Source organism: Ictalurus punctatus, chromosome 27 (genome assembly GCF_001660625.3).
Source record: "Ictalurus punctatus breed USDA103 chromosome 27, Coco_2.0, whole genome shotgun sequence".
Lineage (NCBI taxonomy): Eukaryota > Metazoa > Chordata > Actinopteri > Siluriformes > Ictaluridae > Ictalurus > Ictalurus punctatus.
In genome coordinates, this window is record NC_030442.2 from 16576837 (window position 1) to 16597500 (window position 20664).

The window sequence follows — 20664 nt, forward strand, 5'->3', positions numbered from 1 at the left end:
TCGACTTTATAACCAACATTCCAATTATCCCTTACACTTGTCCTACACTTGTCCTAACCCAAACCCTTGGGGGGTGGAGCGTTCCTCAAGGCTTTCTTGGTCTTCCAGCTCATCTGAACTCTCACATGATGTTCATTATTTCCTTTTTTCCCTCACCGTTTACGTCTATACTCCATGTTTTCAAAAGCTCATTCTGAAGTCTTTCCAATTTTATTTCACAGCCTTTATATGTAATCTTATGTTTTTCTGTTGTTGTTGTTGTTGTTGTTGTTGTTTTTTATTTTTTGGGATTCACACCTTTTACTTATTCCGCTAGTTTTGACTGTCAGTTGTTTGTCTGATTTGGTTTCGACCCTTGTGAGTTCTAAAATGAAAAATACTTCTTTAGGTTTCTACATGGAACCTTTTGAAGAATCCTTACGCTTGCTTGATAAGACGGTACTTTTTTTTTTTTTCTTCTTCTTTTCTTTTTTTGAGCGCGTGCCCGAAACGCCACCCGATTGTGGTCCAAACCAAAATACTGGAAAATAAAGGGAACCGTGAAAGTTTCTTCAGCTTGCAACTTGTCTCCTGTGGCTGTAAATGTTTTATATAGAACCCAACATAGTGTTTGTCTTTCTGTACGTTTACTCGTGCAAGCCTGTCTTTGTGCACGTGACCGATCCTTTGTGTATTTACGTGTGGATGATCTGAGCACGTGGAACCACGGTTCAAGGCAGCCGTGTTAATCTAAAGGCGGAAGGTCATGTGATTAATCGTAGCTGTAGAGATGTAATTTACAGCTGCAGATCCTCGTCGCACATGGACCGTGACGTCCTCGGAGGGAATTACAATCTCGAACCCACACCACCGGGCAAAAGTATGACGCAGGTTATTTTCATGCCAGATTGAATCGATGCCTGTCCTCTACACAGCGTGCCGTAACTCCTTGACTCAGTAGAGCCCCTCTTCATCACTTGTGTCTGTAAAGTGTGAGTTTTTAATGGGGAAAACCTGCTGTGGCCTGCTGCTGTCCTTGTCCGTGTGTGTGTGTGCGTGTAAACACATCATTGACCTTGAGCCACCTCGGGCTAAATGTGGCTACAGCCCAGGTCCTGACTCATGCTATAACCGTCTTGCCTCAGCCTAGAAAAGCTTCAGAAATGTTTCATTAACACAAAGTTTCTTTATGGAGCTGTATATGATGGAGTAAAAGTGTAGTGAGATCTCAGGTGGGATCTTGCACAGGTCTGGGAAAGTACTGCATTTTTACGGTGCCTTTTTTGCACTGGCCTGGAAAAGTATGGAGAGTTTTAATGTTAAGCTCCTGTAAGTCGGGGTGAATTAAGGGAATTGGTTCAAATGAGTGCTTGACTGAGTGTTTAAATTTAAAAGTCAATATCAGTGCATTTATCTGCCATTGAATTGAAAGCAGTGACCTGTAAATATAGAAACACATTAATGGTTTGTGTTGTAGCTTAAATTAGAAATATTGATGAAGTAGTTAGAAAGGTAGAGTAGGTGACCTCCTTTTTTTTTCTTTTTTTTTTTTTTTTAAATATAGACACCTTGCTGTGAAAGGATGCCAACTCTGCAGTTTATGTTTGACCGTTTGAACCCCTTCTGTCCTGTTTGCATTAAGATACTGCATGGAGACTTTATCTTGTGTTGTAGGTTTTTGGAGTATGCTGTATGTTGGTTCAACTGTGTGGTTCAACAAACTACACTATATGACCAAAAGTATGTGGACACTTGACCATCACACCCATTCCATATCCATGGGAATGAACTCCGATTGGTCCCCCTGTTTTACTGTTATAATACCCTCCATTCTTTTGGGAAGACTTTCCACTAGATTTTGGGAATTTTTCCGTTCAGCCACACAAGCTTTACTGATGTGAAGTTTGGAGGTCTGGGGCACAGTTGGTGTTCCGATTCAGCACAAAAGTGTTCAGGATACTCATGTTCTTCCACGTCAGCCTTGGCGAACATGTCCTTATGGACCTCACTTTGTGCACAGGGGCATTGTCCTGATGAAACAAGTTTGGGCCACGATGTTCCTGTGAAAAGGAAGTCCATTTCAACAGCATACAAAGACATTCTAACAATGGTCTTGCTACAGCTTTGTAGACTGGGGAAGGCCAAAATATGGAGGTGATGGATGTGATATTTTTGGCCTTATAGTCCATTTACAGTGTGTAGAAAAGATTACAACTGGGTTATTACCGTTTTCTCTCAAACCTCCTAAACTTCCATGAGCCTTTTATATACTTTAAGGGTTTAAAAAAAGATTTGGGATGATACTCTTCTGATTTGGCCAAATTGTGAATGACTCATTTGTGGGAGGGGAAGTGATGTCTTTTAGGACAGGAATTTGTACATAAAGAGGTGCATAAAATGGTTCATGGTTTAAAATGTTGTTCGAGAAGATTCTGTTAAGCCTTCACTGATCATTTTCAGTCCGTGTTTCTGATTCACTGGCTTCGCTACCAGCTTATGCATGCACGTTCGCCCCTCACCTCCAGGGTTGGGGGTTCGATTCCCACCGTGGCCCTGTGTGTGCGGAGTTTGCATGTTCTCCCCGTGCTGCGGGGGTTTCCTCTGGGTACTCCGGTTTCCTCCCCCAGTCCAAACACATGCACGGTAGGCGGATTGGCGTGTCCAAAGTGTCCGTAGAGTATGAATGGGTGTGTGAGTGTGTGTGTGTGTGTGTGTGTGTGTGTGTGTGATTGTATGCCCTGTGATGGATTGGCACCCTGTCCAGGGTGTACCCCGCCTTGTGCCCGAGGATAGGCCTGGGATAGGCTCCAGGTTCCCCGTGACCCTGAAAAGGATAAGCGGTATAGAAGATGGATGGATGGATGGATGGATGTTTAACTGGTGGTTGATCAGAATGAACTGATCTCTCTGTGTTTTCCAGAGGCCTTGAGGTTAATGATTTCGAGCTTTCAGAGGTTAATGGACCTTCCTGTGGGACTGGAACTCTATAAATCAGTCCCAATAGGCAGATAATACGTAGGCAGGGGGAAAGAAATAGCTCATTAGGGTATCTTTTTAAAGCCACTACTTCTCATTCTGTCATTACTGCCAGTAGTTGTGTACACAGGAAGGGTTTTTTCATCATAACTAAACACTTCAAGAAGTTCAGCTTGGGAAATTTGAGGTATACAAATGCCTGAAGAAAATAAAAATAAAAATAAAAATAAAAAATGAATGAATTGGGACCAAATTAAACCGATCTCATGACGAATTCAAATGGATTCAAACAAATGACTGCTATGTGGTCAGATTTTGTGAAGTGAAGTCAGAAGTAAGCGTGCTAACCCTAACCCCGCCCCTAACCTTAACCCTGACCCTAGCACTTTTCATACCGTTTGAGTCTTGTGAATTGTAACTACGAATTTCCATCAGTGAGAACAAGTTGAGCAGATCAGACGACTTGTAAAACATCTGGTAAGTATTTTTATTTACTGTTCATTTCAACTTTCTGTTTCGACACAGTTTCTGCTGTTTAGGAGACATGACTAGCTTGCTAGCAGCATTTCTTTGGCTAAACTCTGAGCTGTTTCTATATACATCTTAGCGCACAACGCTCCAGAAAACCCTTTTTATATACAATTAAAAACAGCATTGCGAACAATAAAAAGCTTTTTATTTTCATCTTTTAATGTCCTAGATCTTTGACCTGGTATCGGTTCAATTTGAGCCCGCAGCATAACATACAGAGAGAACGAAAGGAAGAAGAAAATGTAGGAAAATGATGATGTAAATGTATGTATGTAAAAAGATATACAAATCCATCACTGAATCAGGTGACTGCTTTTTCCCCCAGTCCATTTTAGGACACCGAGTTTCTGGATTGGTCCAGAGTAAGTGTAAGGGTACTTTCACGTAGGTAGCATTTTAGTTTGCTTAAATGGAACCCTGGCGTGTCCTTCACGACGGTGCGGTTCTTCAGGCAAGTGAGAACACTGCAATCACACGTGGGTGTAGCCCAAAACACCCGGCCTGAGGTGGCCTCGATTCACGTCCAAGTGAATTCTAGTGAGAACTCGACAGCAGGAAGTGAATCAAACGTCATTTAGCATTTTTTTTTATTATTATTTATTTTTTTTGTAGATGTGAGGTGCTAAATTGAGCCAATGGACGGAGCTGTAGCCCCGCAGAAATGCCATGTGTTCTGGAGATTTGGATCGATGAACAAAAAAAAAGGTCATAAAAGCAGGATTTGAAACACAAAATGTTTTAAATTGGTTCTTTATAGTTTAAATTAGTTATAATTATATAGTTATCTAGTAATTTATTGAGCGCCAGCTCCATTCAACAGGGTTTTATTTATTTATTTATTTATTTATTTATTTATTTATTTATTTATTTAGTGTGTGTCATTTTTCTTCATGCACTTGGGAAAGGTTTGTACTTTTTTTTTTTTTTTTTTTTTCTGTCACTGTATTTCTGACTAACGAATCAGAGTTTTACGAGTATGTTTTTAGACCCGTATACACCGATGAGCCATAACGTTAAAGCCACCGACTGGTAAAGCGAGCAACACTGATTATCATTGCAGTGGCACCTGTCGAGTCGTGGGATTTATTAGGTAGCAAGCGAACAAGTTGATGTGTTGGAAACAGGAAAAATGGGCAAGCGTAAGGATCCGAGCGATTTCGACAAGGGTCAAATTGTGATGGTGAGACGACTGGGTTAGAGCATCTCCAAAACATCGGGTGTTGTGGGGTGTTCCCGGTATGCAGGGATTAGTACCTACCAAATGCGGTCCAAGGAAGGACGACCGGTGAACCGGAGACAGGGTCATGGGATGCGTGTGTGGAGAGAAGGCTAGCCAGTCTGGTCCGATCCCACAGAAGAGCTACTGTAGCACAAATTGTTGTAAAAGTTAACGCTGGCTGTGATGGAAAGGAGTCAGACCACACAGAGCATCACAGCTTGCTGTGTATGGAGCTGCGTAGCTGCAGACCGGTCAGAGTGCCCATGCTGACCCCCTGTACACCACCGAAAGCTCCTACAGTGGGCATCTGAGCATCAGAACTGGACCATGGAGCAAGGGAAGAAAGTGGCCTGGTGTGATGAATCACGTTGTCTTCATGTGGATGGCCAGGTGTGTGTGTGTATCGCTTACCTGGAGAAGAGATGGCACCAGGATGGAGGAAGTGTGATGCTCTGGGTAATGTTCTGCTGGGAAACCTTGGGTCCTGGCATTCATGTGGATGTTACTTTGACACGTCCCACCTACCTAAACATTGTTACAGACCAGGTACACCCCTTCATGACAAGGGTATTCGCTAACGTCAGTGGGCTCTTTCAGCAGGATAATGCGCCCTGACACACCACAAATATTGTTCAGGAACGGTTTGAGGAACATGACAAAGAGTTCAAGGCGTCGACTCGGCCTCCAAGTTCTCCAGGAGGTCCCACCTCGCATCTTGCATGAGTTAAAGGATCTGCTGCTGACGTCTCGGTGCCGCTTTCAGAGGTCTTGTGGAGTCCATGCCTCACACACACTATACACTATATTAGGCGGGTGGTTTTAATGTTATGGCTGATCAGTGTTCACCTCAGCCAACTTTTACCTCAGCCATTTTGGTTCACAGAGTTCTGTGTAGCATGAAGCTCAACCAAACCCTGTGCAATCTCCATCATCCAGTCCTCTAACTTTAAAATATAAGTAATTTTCTAACGTTTGTGATGATCGAACACAACTCTTTATCCACATGTAGCCTTTGGTAGTTAGCGACCTCTTTTATTTCAGCTGCTTGACCTTTGCTCGGACTAACAGCGGGTGGAGATCGGATGGAGGTCACGTAATCGGATTGACTGAAAGAAGGTTTCTGATGAGCTTGTTGCTTGGACTCGTGCGGTTACAGAGGAAGTGGGCGAGTAATGCAATAACGTCAAGTCTGAATCGATGACGGATGTAAGGCATCAGCATCTCGTCAGTGATTGGTCAGTGATTAGATTGCGGAATGGCTGGAGAATTGGACAAGGAGATGTACGAGATCAGGACCCGTTCCTTATTTCCTCCTGATGATTAAGGGATTCTGGTTGCGTAGGTAAACAACTGAACGTTTGGCCTTTTCTTTTTGTAAATATCACGGGTTTATATTGTTGATCTCCTGTTACACCACAACGCTACTGACTTCTCCATTCGGATTGGTTGAAGGTTGATTTTTGCATCTATCTTGTTTTACAGATGTTCCACAACATTAAACGTTACCATAAACGGACAAAAAGTACGACGTATCCTTCTTTAATAAACAAATAAAAATCGCGTTCTGGAATAAGAGGAATAAAACACTTCAAGACATGCTGTCATAGGAAAATAATCTTCATCCGTCTGTCACTTTTTTTTTCTCTTTCTTCCCGTCTCACCCTTTTGTCCCTCTTTTCTTTTCGTTCCACCCGTCCTTTTACTTTTGTGTCTGGGTCTTTCTCGGTTATCCTTTACTTTCCTCTTATTCTTTCCCTCCGTCTCTTTCTTGCTTTCTCACTCTTTCTTCCTCTTTACTTTTGTGTCTGTCTCTATCTCATCCTTTACTTTTCTTCCTTTCTCATCCTTTCTCTTCTGCTGAGTCTGCTCCCTTGCTCTTTATTCCTTTGCTTTACTTTTCTGTCTGCCTCTCTCTCTCACACACTCGTCCTTTTCTCCTTTCTCAACTTCTCATCCCATCCTGCTGTCTCTTTCCCTCTCCTCTCATTCTTTACGTCCATCTTTTCACTCCCCCCCCCACTCTTCTCAGCACCCGTTCTCCCCCCTCTCTCTCCCTCCTGCTGTATCTGCCTCCTTCCCTCTCTTTCATCCATTACTTCCATCTTTTCTCATCCCTCTCTTGTTGTATCTCTCTCTCTCTTGCGCTTCCTCTTTTCTTTCCCCTCTTCCTTTACTTTTATCACATTGTCTCATCCTTTGCTTACCTCTTTTTTTACCTTCTCCTTGCTTTCTCTCTCTCTCTCTCCCCTCTTGTACTTCCTTTTTGTCTTACATTTTCCCCTTTCCTCTCTCTCATTCTCTTTTCCTGTCTTTACACTCGTCCTTCACTCTGTGTCGCTCCCATCCCTTACCGCTCCGCTCTCTCTCTCCTTTTTTACTTCCATCTTCTTTTTTTTCAAATATTCTAGTACAACCCCCCCCCACCCCCACCCCCTCCGCGCACATAGCTCCTGCCTCGCGCACGGACGCACGCGCTCTTCTTTGCCTGTTTTGCCGCTCGCGCGACGCTTACTTCTTTTTCCCCCCCCTCTCCCCCGTCGTCCGCGCGCGCCTTATTTTCTTATATACCTTTTTTTTTTTTGTATCGCTTTGCTTGCATTCCTCCCCCACCTTCATTTTAATCTTAATCCCAAACCGGAAAGTTTGTGTGTGTGTGTGATGTGTGTGGGGGTTTTTTTTGTTGTTATTTATTTATTTTTATTTTTTTTGCACGCGCGCGGCGGTGGTGGTGTTGGTGAGCCAAACCGACAAACAACCAAATAAAGAAGCAAACAAAGCGCTGCTCCGCTCCTGACCGCCACTGAACGGCGGAAACGGATTAACCGGCTATTCTGAGCGCTAATGAGATTGAACCGGAGACGTGGCAGACATGGAGCGTAGTATCGCCGTGCTTTGGCTCAGTTTGTCTCGTCGTGTTGTTGCCCGTCACTCGGAAATGGCGCTCTGAGAGTAACCGAGGCGCGCGCGGCAGACCTGCCCTGCACACCTCCTGAAGCGCTTTTTTGCTTTCATGCTCACCTGTGCGCGTGCGTACGTCCTTTTTATTTTACATAGATCTAGGGTGTTTTTTTTGTTTGTTTTGTTTGTTTGTTTGTTTTGTGAAAGCAAGCGCGCGCGCATGCTGGAGTGGACTGTGTAACCCACTGTAACATGAAGTACCAGAAATACATCACGGTTATGCAGATGGCTATGGGAGTGACCGCGTCCAACAAAGACGATTGCATCCCTCCGAAAAGACAGCTGTGGTGAGTTAAGAAAAAAAAAAGAAAGGTGGGGAGGAAAGTGTGAATGAACCGGGGAGCGCGTGAATGAATACCCGACAGCGCGAGGAGAGCAGCTCGCTACATGGGAATGAAATGCATGAATGGGTAAGATGCGATAAAAGATGAACAGTGATGGAAAAGAAGGAAAACCAGATGTGTGTGTGTGTGTGTGTGTGTGTGTGTGTGAGAGAGAGAGAGAGAGAGAGAGAGAGGGGGGTGTGTGTGTGTGTGTGTGTGACATCTCGAGGTCTGTTGTCAAGGTGCACGCGCCTCTTCGCTCAGCCTCTGTTTCCGGAAGTGAGATGCTCCCATTCACTCTATACCTTTTTATTATCTTTTCTTTTCCTTCTTTCACTCAATCTTATTCCATTTTGGTCACTCTGCCTAAATTGCACTGCTTTCTGTTTAATTTCTGTCCCTCTTTCTCTCCTTGCAAAGAAAGAGCAACAATGATCCAAATGATGCCTTTTTTTTTTCTTTTTTTTTATTTAAATAATTTAGTCATGTGCTGCATACAGTATATTTCATAGAATTAAACCAAACTGGTCTTGTACTAGCTTGTTTAAGAGTTAAAGGTTAAATTGGGATTTAGGCCCTAGAGTTAGTAGATTATTAGTAGTTAGGTCCGAAATAAAAGGCGCTAAACCAGGGGTGGCCAGGTGATACCTACACAATGACTTTATTGGGGGGTTAATCTGAGCTGAACCAAAATATTAACCCACATCCATAGAAAATGACCTGAGTAGGATCCCCATCAGATATATACACACACACACACACTTCAACATTGTCTTGCTGTCTAGCAAGCTACATCCTACGAAGTATTCTAGCATTACGAATTCGATCTCCTCCGCTTACATTAGCTAATCCGTGACATGTTATGCCTCTAAATAAATCATATTGTCAATGTAAAAAGGTTGGACCAATGTTTGCTGAATTGTTTGCTGTGGCCAGGGAACACGTCACGTCTGTGCATAGCTAGCTAAACTTGTTTGTTCCTGTACGGCATTGGCCAACAAGTGTAAAGAGGCCTTCAGTGTAACAAGTGTAACTAACAAGTGTAAGGCCTTCAGAAAAAAAAGGTTGTGGATGCCTGAGACTCTAACAATGGATTTAAAAAAAAAAAAAACCTCCAAATTTATTTGAAATACATCATTCTGCTGTAAGGAGAATAATCTACAAATGGTGCAGATTTCAAACGACTGGCCGTCCCAGCAAATTCAGCCCAAGAGCAGAAACTTGCAAAAACAAGTCTCCAAGAACCCCAGAATTTCATCACAGGATCTGTGATCCTAAGCACACTAGCAAAATCCACCAAGGAACGGCTCAAAAAGAAGAAACGGAGGGTTATGGAACGTTCTAGTCAAAGCCCGGGTTTTGAATCCCATTGAAATGTTATGGAGGGATTTGAAACGAGCGGAACGTGAAAGAAAACCCGCAGACATCTTGCAACTGAAAGAATACCGCATGGAAGAGTGGCCAGAAAATTCCAGCAAGCCTGGTGGACAATTCTGCAAAACGCCTACAAGAAGTTATTTCTGCTAAAGCGGCCGATACTAGCTTCTGAGACCGAGGGTGTACTTAGTTTTTCCACACAAGAATATCATATCTATTGATCTTTTTGTTGAATAAATGATTAGAAAAGCTATTTTTCCTTGTGGGTTTGTTCAAGTATATCAGTGCTATTAATAGGCACCGTTTCAAAGATGATCAAATGTTTGTTTGCTTTGTTTGACAGGGGCGTGAGAGTATGTCCCTCCCACCCAGAGATCCTGCCTAATTGTGTTCCCTTAACTCCTGTAGCGTTGAACTTGAAATGATAGGGTGAACATGAATAGTGTAGGGGGCACAGTGGCTTAAGGGTTAGCATGTTTGCCTCGTACCTCCAGGGTCGGGGGTTTGAATCCCACCTCCACCCTGAGTGTGTAGACTTTGCATGTTCTCCCCGTGATGCGGGGGTTTCCTCCGGGTACTCTGGTTTCCTCCCCCAGTCCAAAGACATGCGTTGTAGGCTGATAGGTCCAAATTGTCCGTAGCGTGTGATTGTGCGCTGCGATAGGTTGGCACCCTGTCCGGGGTGTCCCCCACCTTGTGCTCAGAGTTACTTGTGATCGGCTCCAGGATCCCCGCGCCCCTGTGTAGGATAAGCGGTATGGAAAATGGATGGATGGATGTTTCATAAGTTTCAGATGTAACATTTATTATTAAACAAAATTGCATGGACAGAGCTTTAATTTAAATCAAAATTATAGCAAAATATCTTCTAATTATTTGTGGACATTAATGATATGCGATACAGTGAACACGTTGTGCTTTAACCTGACGTGTATATAGGTTTGGAAGTAAAAGGATTTCTCTGTGAAGCAGTGTGAAAGAGTATTGCGTCATCATGATCATCATCATCATCATTATCTTCATTATAGTCTTGCCCAAATTAACCCCCCCCCCCCCCCCCCCCCCACACACACACACACACACTTTACACACATCTCCGACCATACGAGAGTCTAATGAATTGATGAATTTTGGACATTCTGTGCTCTTCTGAACTCGCAGCTTGGATACGGAAACCCCGCACGATGTCATCGTGTCCACTCGAGACGTCTCATTAAACTGCTTAGAAGATCTGATTAAAAACCTCATTAAATTTGTCTGGATTTGTTCCCTCATAACGATACGCAGACAGGATCATTCATTTATAACTCACAGCTCAGTGTCATTATTTAGTGGTGAAACTGCTTGTGTGTATTCTACTGAGTTCATTAAGGAGCTCTTCCACCTCACAAATCCATCTTTATTATATAAACGCTAGTGACGTACTGATCCTATACTGAGTATCATCAGTATCACCCATCCTCACCAAACACTGGTGTGGTGGCAAGTCGTTTGCGAATGATTCGAGGAGTCGACTCTTTGAGTCAGGCCTTTTAGGTGAATGTTGAGAGCGTTCGAGCGTTTTAGGAGAAACCCCCCCCCCCCCCTTTTTTTTTCTTATAGAGCAAGGCAATTCCATTATTCTTGTCATGTAATTTAATCAAAAGGCTGCCATGGAAACATCTTTTCAACATGTGAATGACGTGTGTTTGACTCACAGCTGAGTATATGAAGCAGCATGACCGAGACGATTGAAAATGTACTCGAGCGTGTATTAGAAGTTTACCGTGATCAGTTACCAGGATAAATGGAAATATATCTTCTTAACAAAGCACAGATCATCAGCATTAGAAGGAAGAACGGGCACAACAGAACCATTACCGCTTAAAATATTGTAAATTCTGCTGTGAATCATTTGGGAGAGTCGACTCTCCAGTTATCAGTCAGCTGAGGCAAATGACTCACTTTAAAGACTCGAAATTCCCAACACTACAGGTAACAGAAGCTTGCACAGAATCGTCAGGTTACTACGAGGATGTCCGCACTGGATGAGTATTGTGTATTTCATTCAAATGGTAAGGTTGGGATTGGTATTTCCATCCATTTTTGCGGGGAGCCTGGAGCCTATCACAGGGGACTTGGTGCACAAGGTGGGGGACACCCTGGACGGGGTACCAACCCTTTTCAGGGCACAATCGCACACACCCATTCACACATTACAGACTATTTGGAAATGCCAATCAGTGTACAACGCATGTATTTAAACCGGTGGAGGAAACCGGAGTACCCAGAGGAAACCCCCAAGGCACGGGGAGAACATGCAAGCTCTGGAAACACAGGGTGTAGAGGGAATCGAACCCCCAACCCTGGAGTTGGAGGCTAGCGTGCTAGGATTGGTACAACTCTACTAAAAAAGATTTGTACGATATTATATAAACTCGATATTGTGTTTTTCTGAGATACTCCAGTATCTGATTGGGTGTTTTTGTACTGAACTATTTCTTTTTCATTGGGGTACTAATATTTTCCTAGTACTTTATCAAACGAAATATCCCCATGTATACGTAAATCCTGTATCATTAAAGAAAGCACCGAGACTGACCATGTTCTGACAATTCCTCAGCTTCAGACCCACCAAAGATGAAATATTGCCACTACAAAGCGTCCTTAAGACCTAACAAGTATCTGTCCAGCTGTGGACCTGTTTACTTTACTCGTAGTCCCTGCTCCATTACTTATTGTCCTGGCATGTATCTGTCTGTCGTCTGTCAGACACCGAGTGCAGGTCTGCTGGAATGAACAGATTGTAGAGGTAGGGAAGGAGAAGGCATATTAGAGACTAGAGCCACAGTGACGAGAAATAATGTGTTTCCAAGAAACTCTGGACTTTGTGCTTTTGGTGGTTTAAAACAAGTAAGCGATATGTTCAGGATTCGAATGGTTACAGCTCTGAAAACACTGTTACTAAGCAACCAGGAACTATAGACTCTATAGCATGGGTACTTTTTTTTTTTTTTTTTTGAAGATCCAGCAACATAAAATTATTTGCTAATAAAGGTCTAAATAAGAAACTGACATGAATAAACAGCAACAATAGTTACTGTTAAATGCGTAACCATGAACAACGCATGGTTCATAATAGTGCTTCACGTTACCACGTTTGATCAGACGATTCGTAACGTTTCCAGTGGACTGGAACTTCTTAATTATTGCCCTGATGGTGGAAATGGACATTTTCAATGCTTGTGCTATTTTCTTATAGTCACGGCCCACTTTATGAAGCTCAACAACCTTTTGCTGCACATCACAGCTATATTCCTTGGTCTTACCCATTATTATTTCCTGTTCCTAGTCAACAGGGTGTACTAAAAAATATGTAAAATATCTACTTCAAATATATTTTTCTCGTATGAATTCACAGGGGTGCCAATAATTATTGCACACCTATATTTAACAAAGATTATATATATAATTTTATAAACCTAATGGTGTTTGTTTGTTTGTTTGCTATCCGTGAGTATTTTGGTAAATTTTTGAACAAAAGCTTAAACAGTAAAGACACTTTCTCACAGCCTTCTTTGTTCATATTTACCAAGGGTGCCAATATTAACGGAGGGCGCCGTAACTTGTCCTGGTCTGCCAGTTAATGACCCGTGCTCTAAAGCTGATAACTTCAGGCCGATAACCGAACTGCGACGAATTACGCCGTGTTCTATCCCACCTTAACACTGCACGGCAAAAAATTGCGTTAACGGCGAAGACAAAAACAGGTCTTGGGTTAAAAATTCTCGACACACGATCAAAAATAAAATAACTTCTTTTTTTTTTTTTTTTTTTTTTTTAAATTAAAATAACTTTGTAATGTTTTATTTGGGTTTTTTTTGTTTCCTATATCACAGAAATACGTAGAAGCTCTAGCAACAAGTGAAATGCACACACACACACAGCGCCAGTCATTTTTGTCCCAGTCCCCAGTCATCGACGCTTAAAGTGTATTATAAACACACACTCCTGAGACAAAAGCGTGTGTGTGAGAGCTTAGTGTTATCAGGTGTACACACTTTTTTTTTTTTTTTCTTTCCCCCAGTAAGAGGCCACCAACAATCAAGAACCAGTTGGGATAATGTGTTCAGTAGTAGTATATCAGCCCACACAATACTGCTAACCTCTCTCTCTCTCGCTCTCTCTCTCGCTCTCTCTCACGTCCTCACGCTCAGTTTTTCCGATGCCGTTACAGTCTCTCTGTAACTCCTCTAATGAGCCACGCGCAGCAGCAGCAGTTCACAAAAGGAACATTTGTTTGGATCAGCCCCTGTGAAAATCCTGATCACGGGGGAAAAGATGAACACGTTTTCTCATTGAGAGTTTTTGCCATGAGCAGACATGACACAAATTGGTCTGATTGTCCATGAATCGTGTGCTAGAAGGCAGACTGACTCAAAGCAGTCACACTATTTTTTTTTCTGCACTTGATTAAGGGAGTTAAACTGGGATTTAGGAGGTCGCGGAGGTCGTCGTATTGTACTGAACAGTCGAGCTGTACTGTTGAGTTCCTGTGTTATCATATTGTGTGGGTGTTTTTTTTTTTTTTTTAATTGTCATGGGTTTAAAACAAGTCTTCAGAGCACGAGTGTTCCTGTTCTCTGAGTGGGAGGGACGTGCTCGCTCTCTCTCGCTCGCTCTCTCTCTCCTGTCAATCACAGCAGAAGTTAGCGTTTGTCTCCGAGAGCGTTACGCTGCTATGTGACGCAGTTTGAAAAGATGAGAGCTTTCAGTGGCTTTACGTGTCTCAGATGAAGTACGTGTTGTCCTTCACCCTCCCTGGTTGGTAGCTGTCATGTGATTAGAAATGAGAAATGAGACATTTCTGTCCTAAGGCTATGTCATGTCATGTCATTGCCTGCTTCCTCAACCTCAAACCCATCAACCCAGACATCTCATAATGCACACCTGAACTCTATCAACGTTAAATCTTCTTCTTCTTCTTTTTATCCAGAGGCTAAAAATGGAATTTGCGCCTGTTTTGGTAGTGTTCGGCCTTGAATTTATTCGTGATGTCACGCTCTGCAGTAGTGGTTAATGGCTCGTATGAAAGTAAGAATTCTTTGTTTCACCTAGCCTACTAGGTTCGAATGTTATAATTTTATTGGGGCAGTTGTAGACGGTGTTTTACTATAAAAAAAAATAAAAAAAAATCTTTAGTTTTATATCTGTACCAATGTTTTTGCGGAGAGGTGTGAATTGTTTTGCCCAGCAGGGGGCACACTCCCCTCCCGTTTCCCATCTCCCTGCTCACCAGCAGCTAAACACAGGCCATGTTTACACTAGTGCGTTTTCGTTGTAAAACGCATAATCGTTGCTACGGTTACGCCTGTCGTCTACACTACACTATGTTTTCGACCCTCGAAAACCGAGGCTTTGCTGGCTTTGTTGTCATTCTCAATTCTGTATTTTATAATATTGCAGCTGCTACATGCGCAAGACCCAAGCTATGATTAAGCACTACACGGAACGCCGGATTGGACTAGCAACCAACTTCCGGTTTACACTCGTCTGCACATGCCCAGTGTGCATGAATGGTCATGTGACCTGCGTAGTCGGTCGTGTAGTGCGGACGGAGATCGTTTCTGAAACACAGCGGAAACGCCGGCATGGACGAGGATCGTTTTTATTTTATAAACGAAAACGCACTATTGTAAACAGGGCCACGATACTCAGAGTCACGATACTCTACACACAGAAACCCAACATTGTCCTGACTGATGACAGATTTGATAAAGTAATGAATTGATAACGTCTGAAACGGCAGTGTACTGTGAGAAAGTGAATGAATTGGTGTATTTAACCCTAACACATGGTGCTGACCCTATATCGTCTGCCTGATTCTATGATCCCCGTGTACCGTAGACATGATTTACTACATTTGAACCTCGCACACTTTATACCTGTTTTGTCAATCGCCTAGATCTTCTTATTTTAAAAAGTGTCCAAACCCTGCGAAAGGTTCGGAAAGTTCGTATTCGTTTATTCTGATTGTCATTCATTTTGTCCTACTCAGACTTTTACTCCTTAAGCATGATCCCATAATGCACCTGTTCGTGAGAACCGTGTCAACTGTGACAGAACATGACCCCGGACCCTATCTGGCATCACTTACGGTCACGTCTTCTACACGTTTCTTTTCCTAATCTCTCCCTCCATCTGTCAGACCTGTCTAGCCTGCCTAATCAGGGTCGTGATCCGTGTCGCACTTCCGGTTACCTCGTGTTAAAGCACTCGCAGTCCGACGGGAGACGGAAATCAGGCAGCGCGTTATAATCTTCCGAAAGCTGACCACTCGATGGAAACGTTTTTTGTTTGGACCGTTCGCGATTTGGCACTGTTCATTTTGACTGAACGCAATCGGACATGGCGTGAGTCATCGCCGAGGCCCTGGGAAGGATTTTGGCAAGTGACATATGAGCGTCAAAGACGTCGTGTCCTGTCTGCTGAGCCTCAGAGAACACATGCTAACTGCTGCTGATGATTTTATGACTCACCAGTTTTACAGGTCATAAAAGTCGTTACGGCTCTCGTAAAAGTGAGAGGAAGAGCGAGATGCGGGGGTTTTTTTTTTTTGTTTTTTTTTTCCCCAGTACGACTTGACAAAGTCAAGAAAACAGAACGGCAGGTAGAGAGCCAGATAAATGGGCTTTTTAAACCTTTTATATTCGAATCCGAATCATTTTATTCGTCATATACGTACATTCGACGCAATTACCGTAATACCTGATATCCAAATACTGCACCAGAAATCGGTAGACTCGTTTGTGATATGATTTGTAATACATTTTGTTATTCGGTCCGATCGTAAGTGTTTTTTTTTTTGTTTTTGTTTTTGTTTTTTTTAATCAACATGTCCTGAAAATATGATCTCAAACACCCGATATCTAATTTGAAAAGCTTGAAGGCATTGTTATTGAATGTTAAAGGTAAAAAAAAAAAACATTTTCATAGATCTGAGAGTTATAACCCCATTCAGTTAAATTTGCACATCGATTGCAAACCTCTCTTTGCATTGATTGATTGATTGATTAATTAATTAATTAATGCGCATTAAGGATAATCGTTGTGTCCTACAGGTAACATAACGTATAACATGTTATTTGACTATTTTATGTTCGGATCGACCGAGCGATTTCTTCCGTTTGGGGGTGTACAAACTTTCGCACTCGGCCCGTGTGCCGGTTAGGCCGGGTTTTGACTGTTGTTTCCCAGTGGTGTTTCGGTTCACAGACAGATGTTCGGCAGCACAGACCCCCTCTGTTTCCGATTCCAAGTGGGACATCGTGTTATTTTTGGGCTCCCTAATGCAACATTGATGGAGCTCAGGTCTCAACAGAGTCGCAGTGTTTTACTTCTAAAAACACTCGATTCTTTAGCGCATCACTTCTTTTATAGCGACCTTTTAGGGCCGCTGTTTTTAAAAAAAAAAAAGAACAACGACGCGAAAGATGCTGCTATGTTTCGAGAATACAGCAGAAATGTTTTGTCGTATTGTCAAGTCGTAATTCTGTATAGTTTGTATAGCGCTTTGAACATCGGACGCCGGCAAGGAAAAACTCCTTGAGGAAGAAACCTGGAGAGGAACCGGATTCAAAAGGGAACCCGTCCTCATCTGCGTGATACCGGATGGTGCGATTATAAATAATATCCTTCTATAACTGTGGTGAAATAGTGCAATTGTGTAACCGGGGAATTCGTTTTTACATGACGTCCGTTTTGGTGAAGTTGTCGACTGTTCACTGGTGGAGACTTGAGTGCAAAACTGTCCGTATCAGTTGCAGTCCTAAAGCCATCCTCATTGATTTTGAGTGTATATTTCGGCTGTCCGTTTGAGGCCGTCCTCGGCAACGGCGAGCGGTTTCCAAGTGATGAGAACTCCGAGAAGAAGTAGGGCATCAGGATGGATCGGGCAGGTCCAGAGAGCAGAAGGGGTCAGGATCACTGGTATCTCAGGAGTAGCATGGAGGGTGAGAGAGAGACGGGGAGAGAGAGAGAGAGAGAGAGAGAGAGAGACTAATTGTCTCTACAACATAATAAACACAATTTCTCTCTCAGGCGATTCCACCAGATTCGAATAGTCACTGGGTATTGTTGCTTTGTAATATCGCACGGCCCTAGTGTCCACCTGTTCTGTTACCGCAGTGATTAGCAGGTGTTTTTGTTGTGTTTCCAAGTCCTAGGACTTGGGTGTCCTCGCCATCCTCCAAGTCCCGGTGTCCCGCGTTTCCTGGTTTGTTTTCCAGTGATAGATATTCCTAGTTTCGCTCTGCTCGCCTGTTATGGACTTCGACTGCGATTATTATATCCACCCTGACAAACGACAAGCTCTTTTTACCTCTCTGTCTCTCTCTCCATCACCGTACACTGATTCAACACATCTTTGCGGTCCATGAATCCTAATGTTCACGGGTATTATCACAAGTGTAAAAACTCTTAATGCTTAATGGCCTTCATTCCTGTCGCCGAGGCATGTTCGCACGGATTCATTTCCAGTCAGTGTAAGTGTTTGTTCAGCTGTCGATGGAACTTTTGCGGGTTTATTAATCACAATAGTCTTCAGTGAGAGAGTGAGATGAAGAGAATAAGATACAGAAAGAAGGGATTTGTGTGTGTGTGTGTGTGTGTGAGTGAGAGAGAGAGAGCGAGAGAGAAGTGGAGGATTACGGCTCGTACATCACACTGGGCCCTCGGCTGTCACTTAACATTAAAACCACTTTTGCACACTTGCCTCGAATTGCCCTCCAAACCATCAGGGAGAAAAAAAGCCTTTAAAAATGAAGAAACACTCAGAGGGGGGAAAAAAACCAAAAACGTTTTCTCTCCTCTCCTCTCCTCTCCTTTCCCGTGTTTATGACGTCTCTCTCCTTAGATTTCTCTGGGACTGGACTCCCTATAAGACCCGACGGCGCCGTGTTGGCGCTCTCGTCCAGTTTGGAAGGCACCGAGTGTAAACGTGGGACACGGTGCACAGCGTTCTTCGCCTACTGAGAGAACCGTGCGATGCAAAAGACCAGAAAGCTTAAAGGTTGAGAGTGTGTAAAAATCAATCAATAAATAAATAAATAAATACCTAGGCAACGTTTTCTAAATCGTGTCAGAGAAATAAAAAACCACTCGAGGTTTGTAGTGGTTCCTGATGGGTTTTAATGTGTTTCTGATGGTCTGTAATGGTAGCTTAATGAAATGTGTTGCTCCTAATGGTTCCTTGTCAAATCTTGGTCAGATGATCATCATTTAATAGTCTCCAGAAGATTCCTAATGGAAGTCTGCAGGAATTTGATGGAAAGCGTATGACCAATTCCCAGTACGGAAAACTTTGTGCTAGCAGGTATATCCTTGTCATTTAAAGAGTTTAGGCAGTGTGTTGTATGGACTGATTTGCTGCTTTAGCTGACTCACGACTCATTTTAGCTAAGATGTGCCCGTTTATTGGCGAGCCTGCTACCTCCAGCATGGCCGGTATTTTCCGCGTCTGTTCGTACAGCTGTCGGGTAAGATGGTGGATATGACGGGTTTATTTCTTACACGCTGCGTTTCTTTGATGTTCTCTCAGACCTCACTCTGTTCTCGAATGTCACTCTGATTTAAGTTTATAGTTCCGAGTCTGATAATATGAACTTGTCGTTTTGAATTTGTGCCCCAGGGTGCCCCCCAGCTCCGATGCTGCTACCTCGTCTGGTCCGGTGCCGCCCGGGGCGGCGGTGAGCCAGGGGAAGCCGTCGCTGCGCAGGATCAAGGGACGAGTTCATCGCAGCAAGAGCCTGGACAGCATCGACCTGCTGGACTGCAACGTGAGTCGGGAAATTACTAACAGTACCGATGATGATGATGATGATGATGTGTGGAGAACAGTACCGATGATGTGAGGAGAAAGGTCCCGATGATGTAGGGAGAACGGTACCGATGATGTGGGGAGAACAGTGATGTTGGTGATGATGATGTGGGGAGAAAGGTCCCGATGATGTGGGGAGAACGGTACCTATGATGATGATGTGGGGAGAACGGTACCGATGATGATGATGATGATGATGATGATGATGATGATGATGTGGGGAGAACATCATTGGTACCGTTCTCCCCACATCATCATCATCATCATCATCATCACCGGTACCGTTCTCCCCACATCATCGGTACCGATGATGATGATGATGATGATGATGATGATGTGGGGAGAACGGTACCAATGATGATGTGAGGAGAACGGTACCGGTGATGATGATGATGTGGGGAGAACGGTACCGGTGATGATGATGATGATGATGATGATGATGATGTGGGGAGAACGGTACCAATGATGATGTGGGGAGAACGGTACCGATGATGATGATGTGGGGAGAACGGTACCGGTGATGATGATGTGGAGAGAACGGTACCGGTGATGATGATGTGGGGAGAACGGTACCGGTGATGATGATGATGATGATGATGATGATGATGTGGGGAGAACAGTACCGGTGATGATGTGGGGAGAACGGTACCGGTGATGATGATGTGGGGAGAACGGTACCGGTGATGATGATGATGATGATGATGATGTGGGGAGAACGGTACCGGTGGTGATGATGATGATGATGATGATGATGTGGGGAGAACGGTACCGGTGATGATGATGTGGGGAGAACGGTACCGGTGATGATGTGGGAAGAACAGTACCGGTGATGACGTTCGAAGAACGTACATAATAGATGTCAGTGTAAATATTTTTTCTCCTTTGGTAGGCTGCTATTCAGTTAGTATACAAGATTCCACGATCATGTGGTCAAGTCATGTGGTCGGTAAACTCGCAGGTTTCGGATTAGAAACGAAAGTATGGGAATCATTTTGCTTTGTTTGTGATGTGCCTCGTGCATCCTTTCCTTTACTCAGAGGACTTCTTTAACGTTTCAGTTCGTTTACTTCATCTAACGTCCGCTCCGGGGGTTAGTACGATCGGTCTACCGATTCCTGGCAGACTTGTTCAAATGTTCTTATATGACTGGCTTCGTTGCGTTTTCAACTGCTTATGTACAGGACATTTCTATATCCGTTACCCGACTCTCGTGCCTCTTTTGCGTTCGTTTTGGTCAAACGCAGTACGTTTTCAGAAGACCTTAAAAAAGACGGTCAATAACACATCATTTCCTTATTAGTTATTATACATACTTAAAACGTTCTGTAAATGGTTCCTCTACATATCTTGTCCAGATCGTGATCACCATACCATACGATTCGATCTCTAATTCATTCTTAACCCCGGGTACAACCTCATGCTACATTTTTATTCATTTTCCTGAA

At 43.3% G+C, this 20664-nt stretch overlaps 1 protein-coding gene across 8 annotated transcripts in view; it reads left to right on the forward strand.

Annotated features, from left to right (window-relative positions):
• The first annotated feature begins 7840 nt into the window (after positions 1–7840).
• Positions 7841–20664, forward strand: part of tjp1a (tight junction protein 1a) — a 100466-nt gene continuing 87642 nt past the window's right edge. For 7 of the 8 annotated variants that reach the window (XM_053676429.1, XM_053676431.1, XM_053676432.1 and 4 more), the window contains exons 1-2: positions 7841–7950; positions 19031–19178. In XM_053676429.1, coding sequence (XP_053532404.1) covers positions 7856–7950; positions 19031–19178 — 243 coding nt within the window. In that variant the 5' untranslated portion in view covers positions 7841–7855. Of the gene's footprint in view, positions 7951–8035; positions 8074–19030; positions 19179–20664 lie in introns of those variants that run through there. The other variant, XM_053676433.1, reaches the window with a different exon arrangement.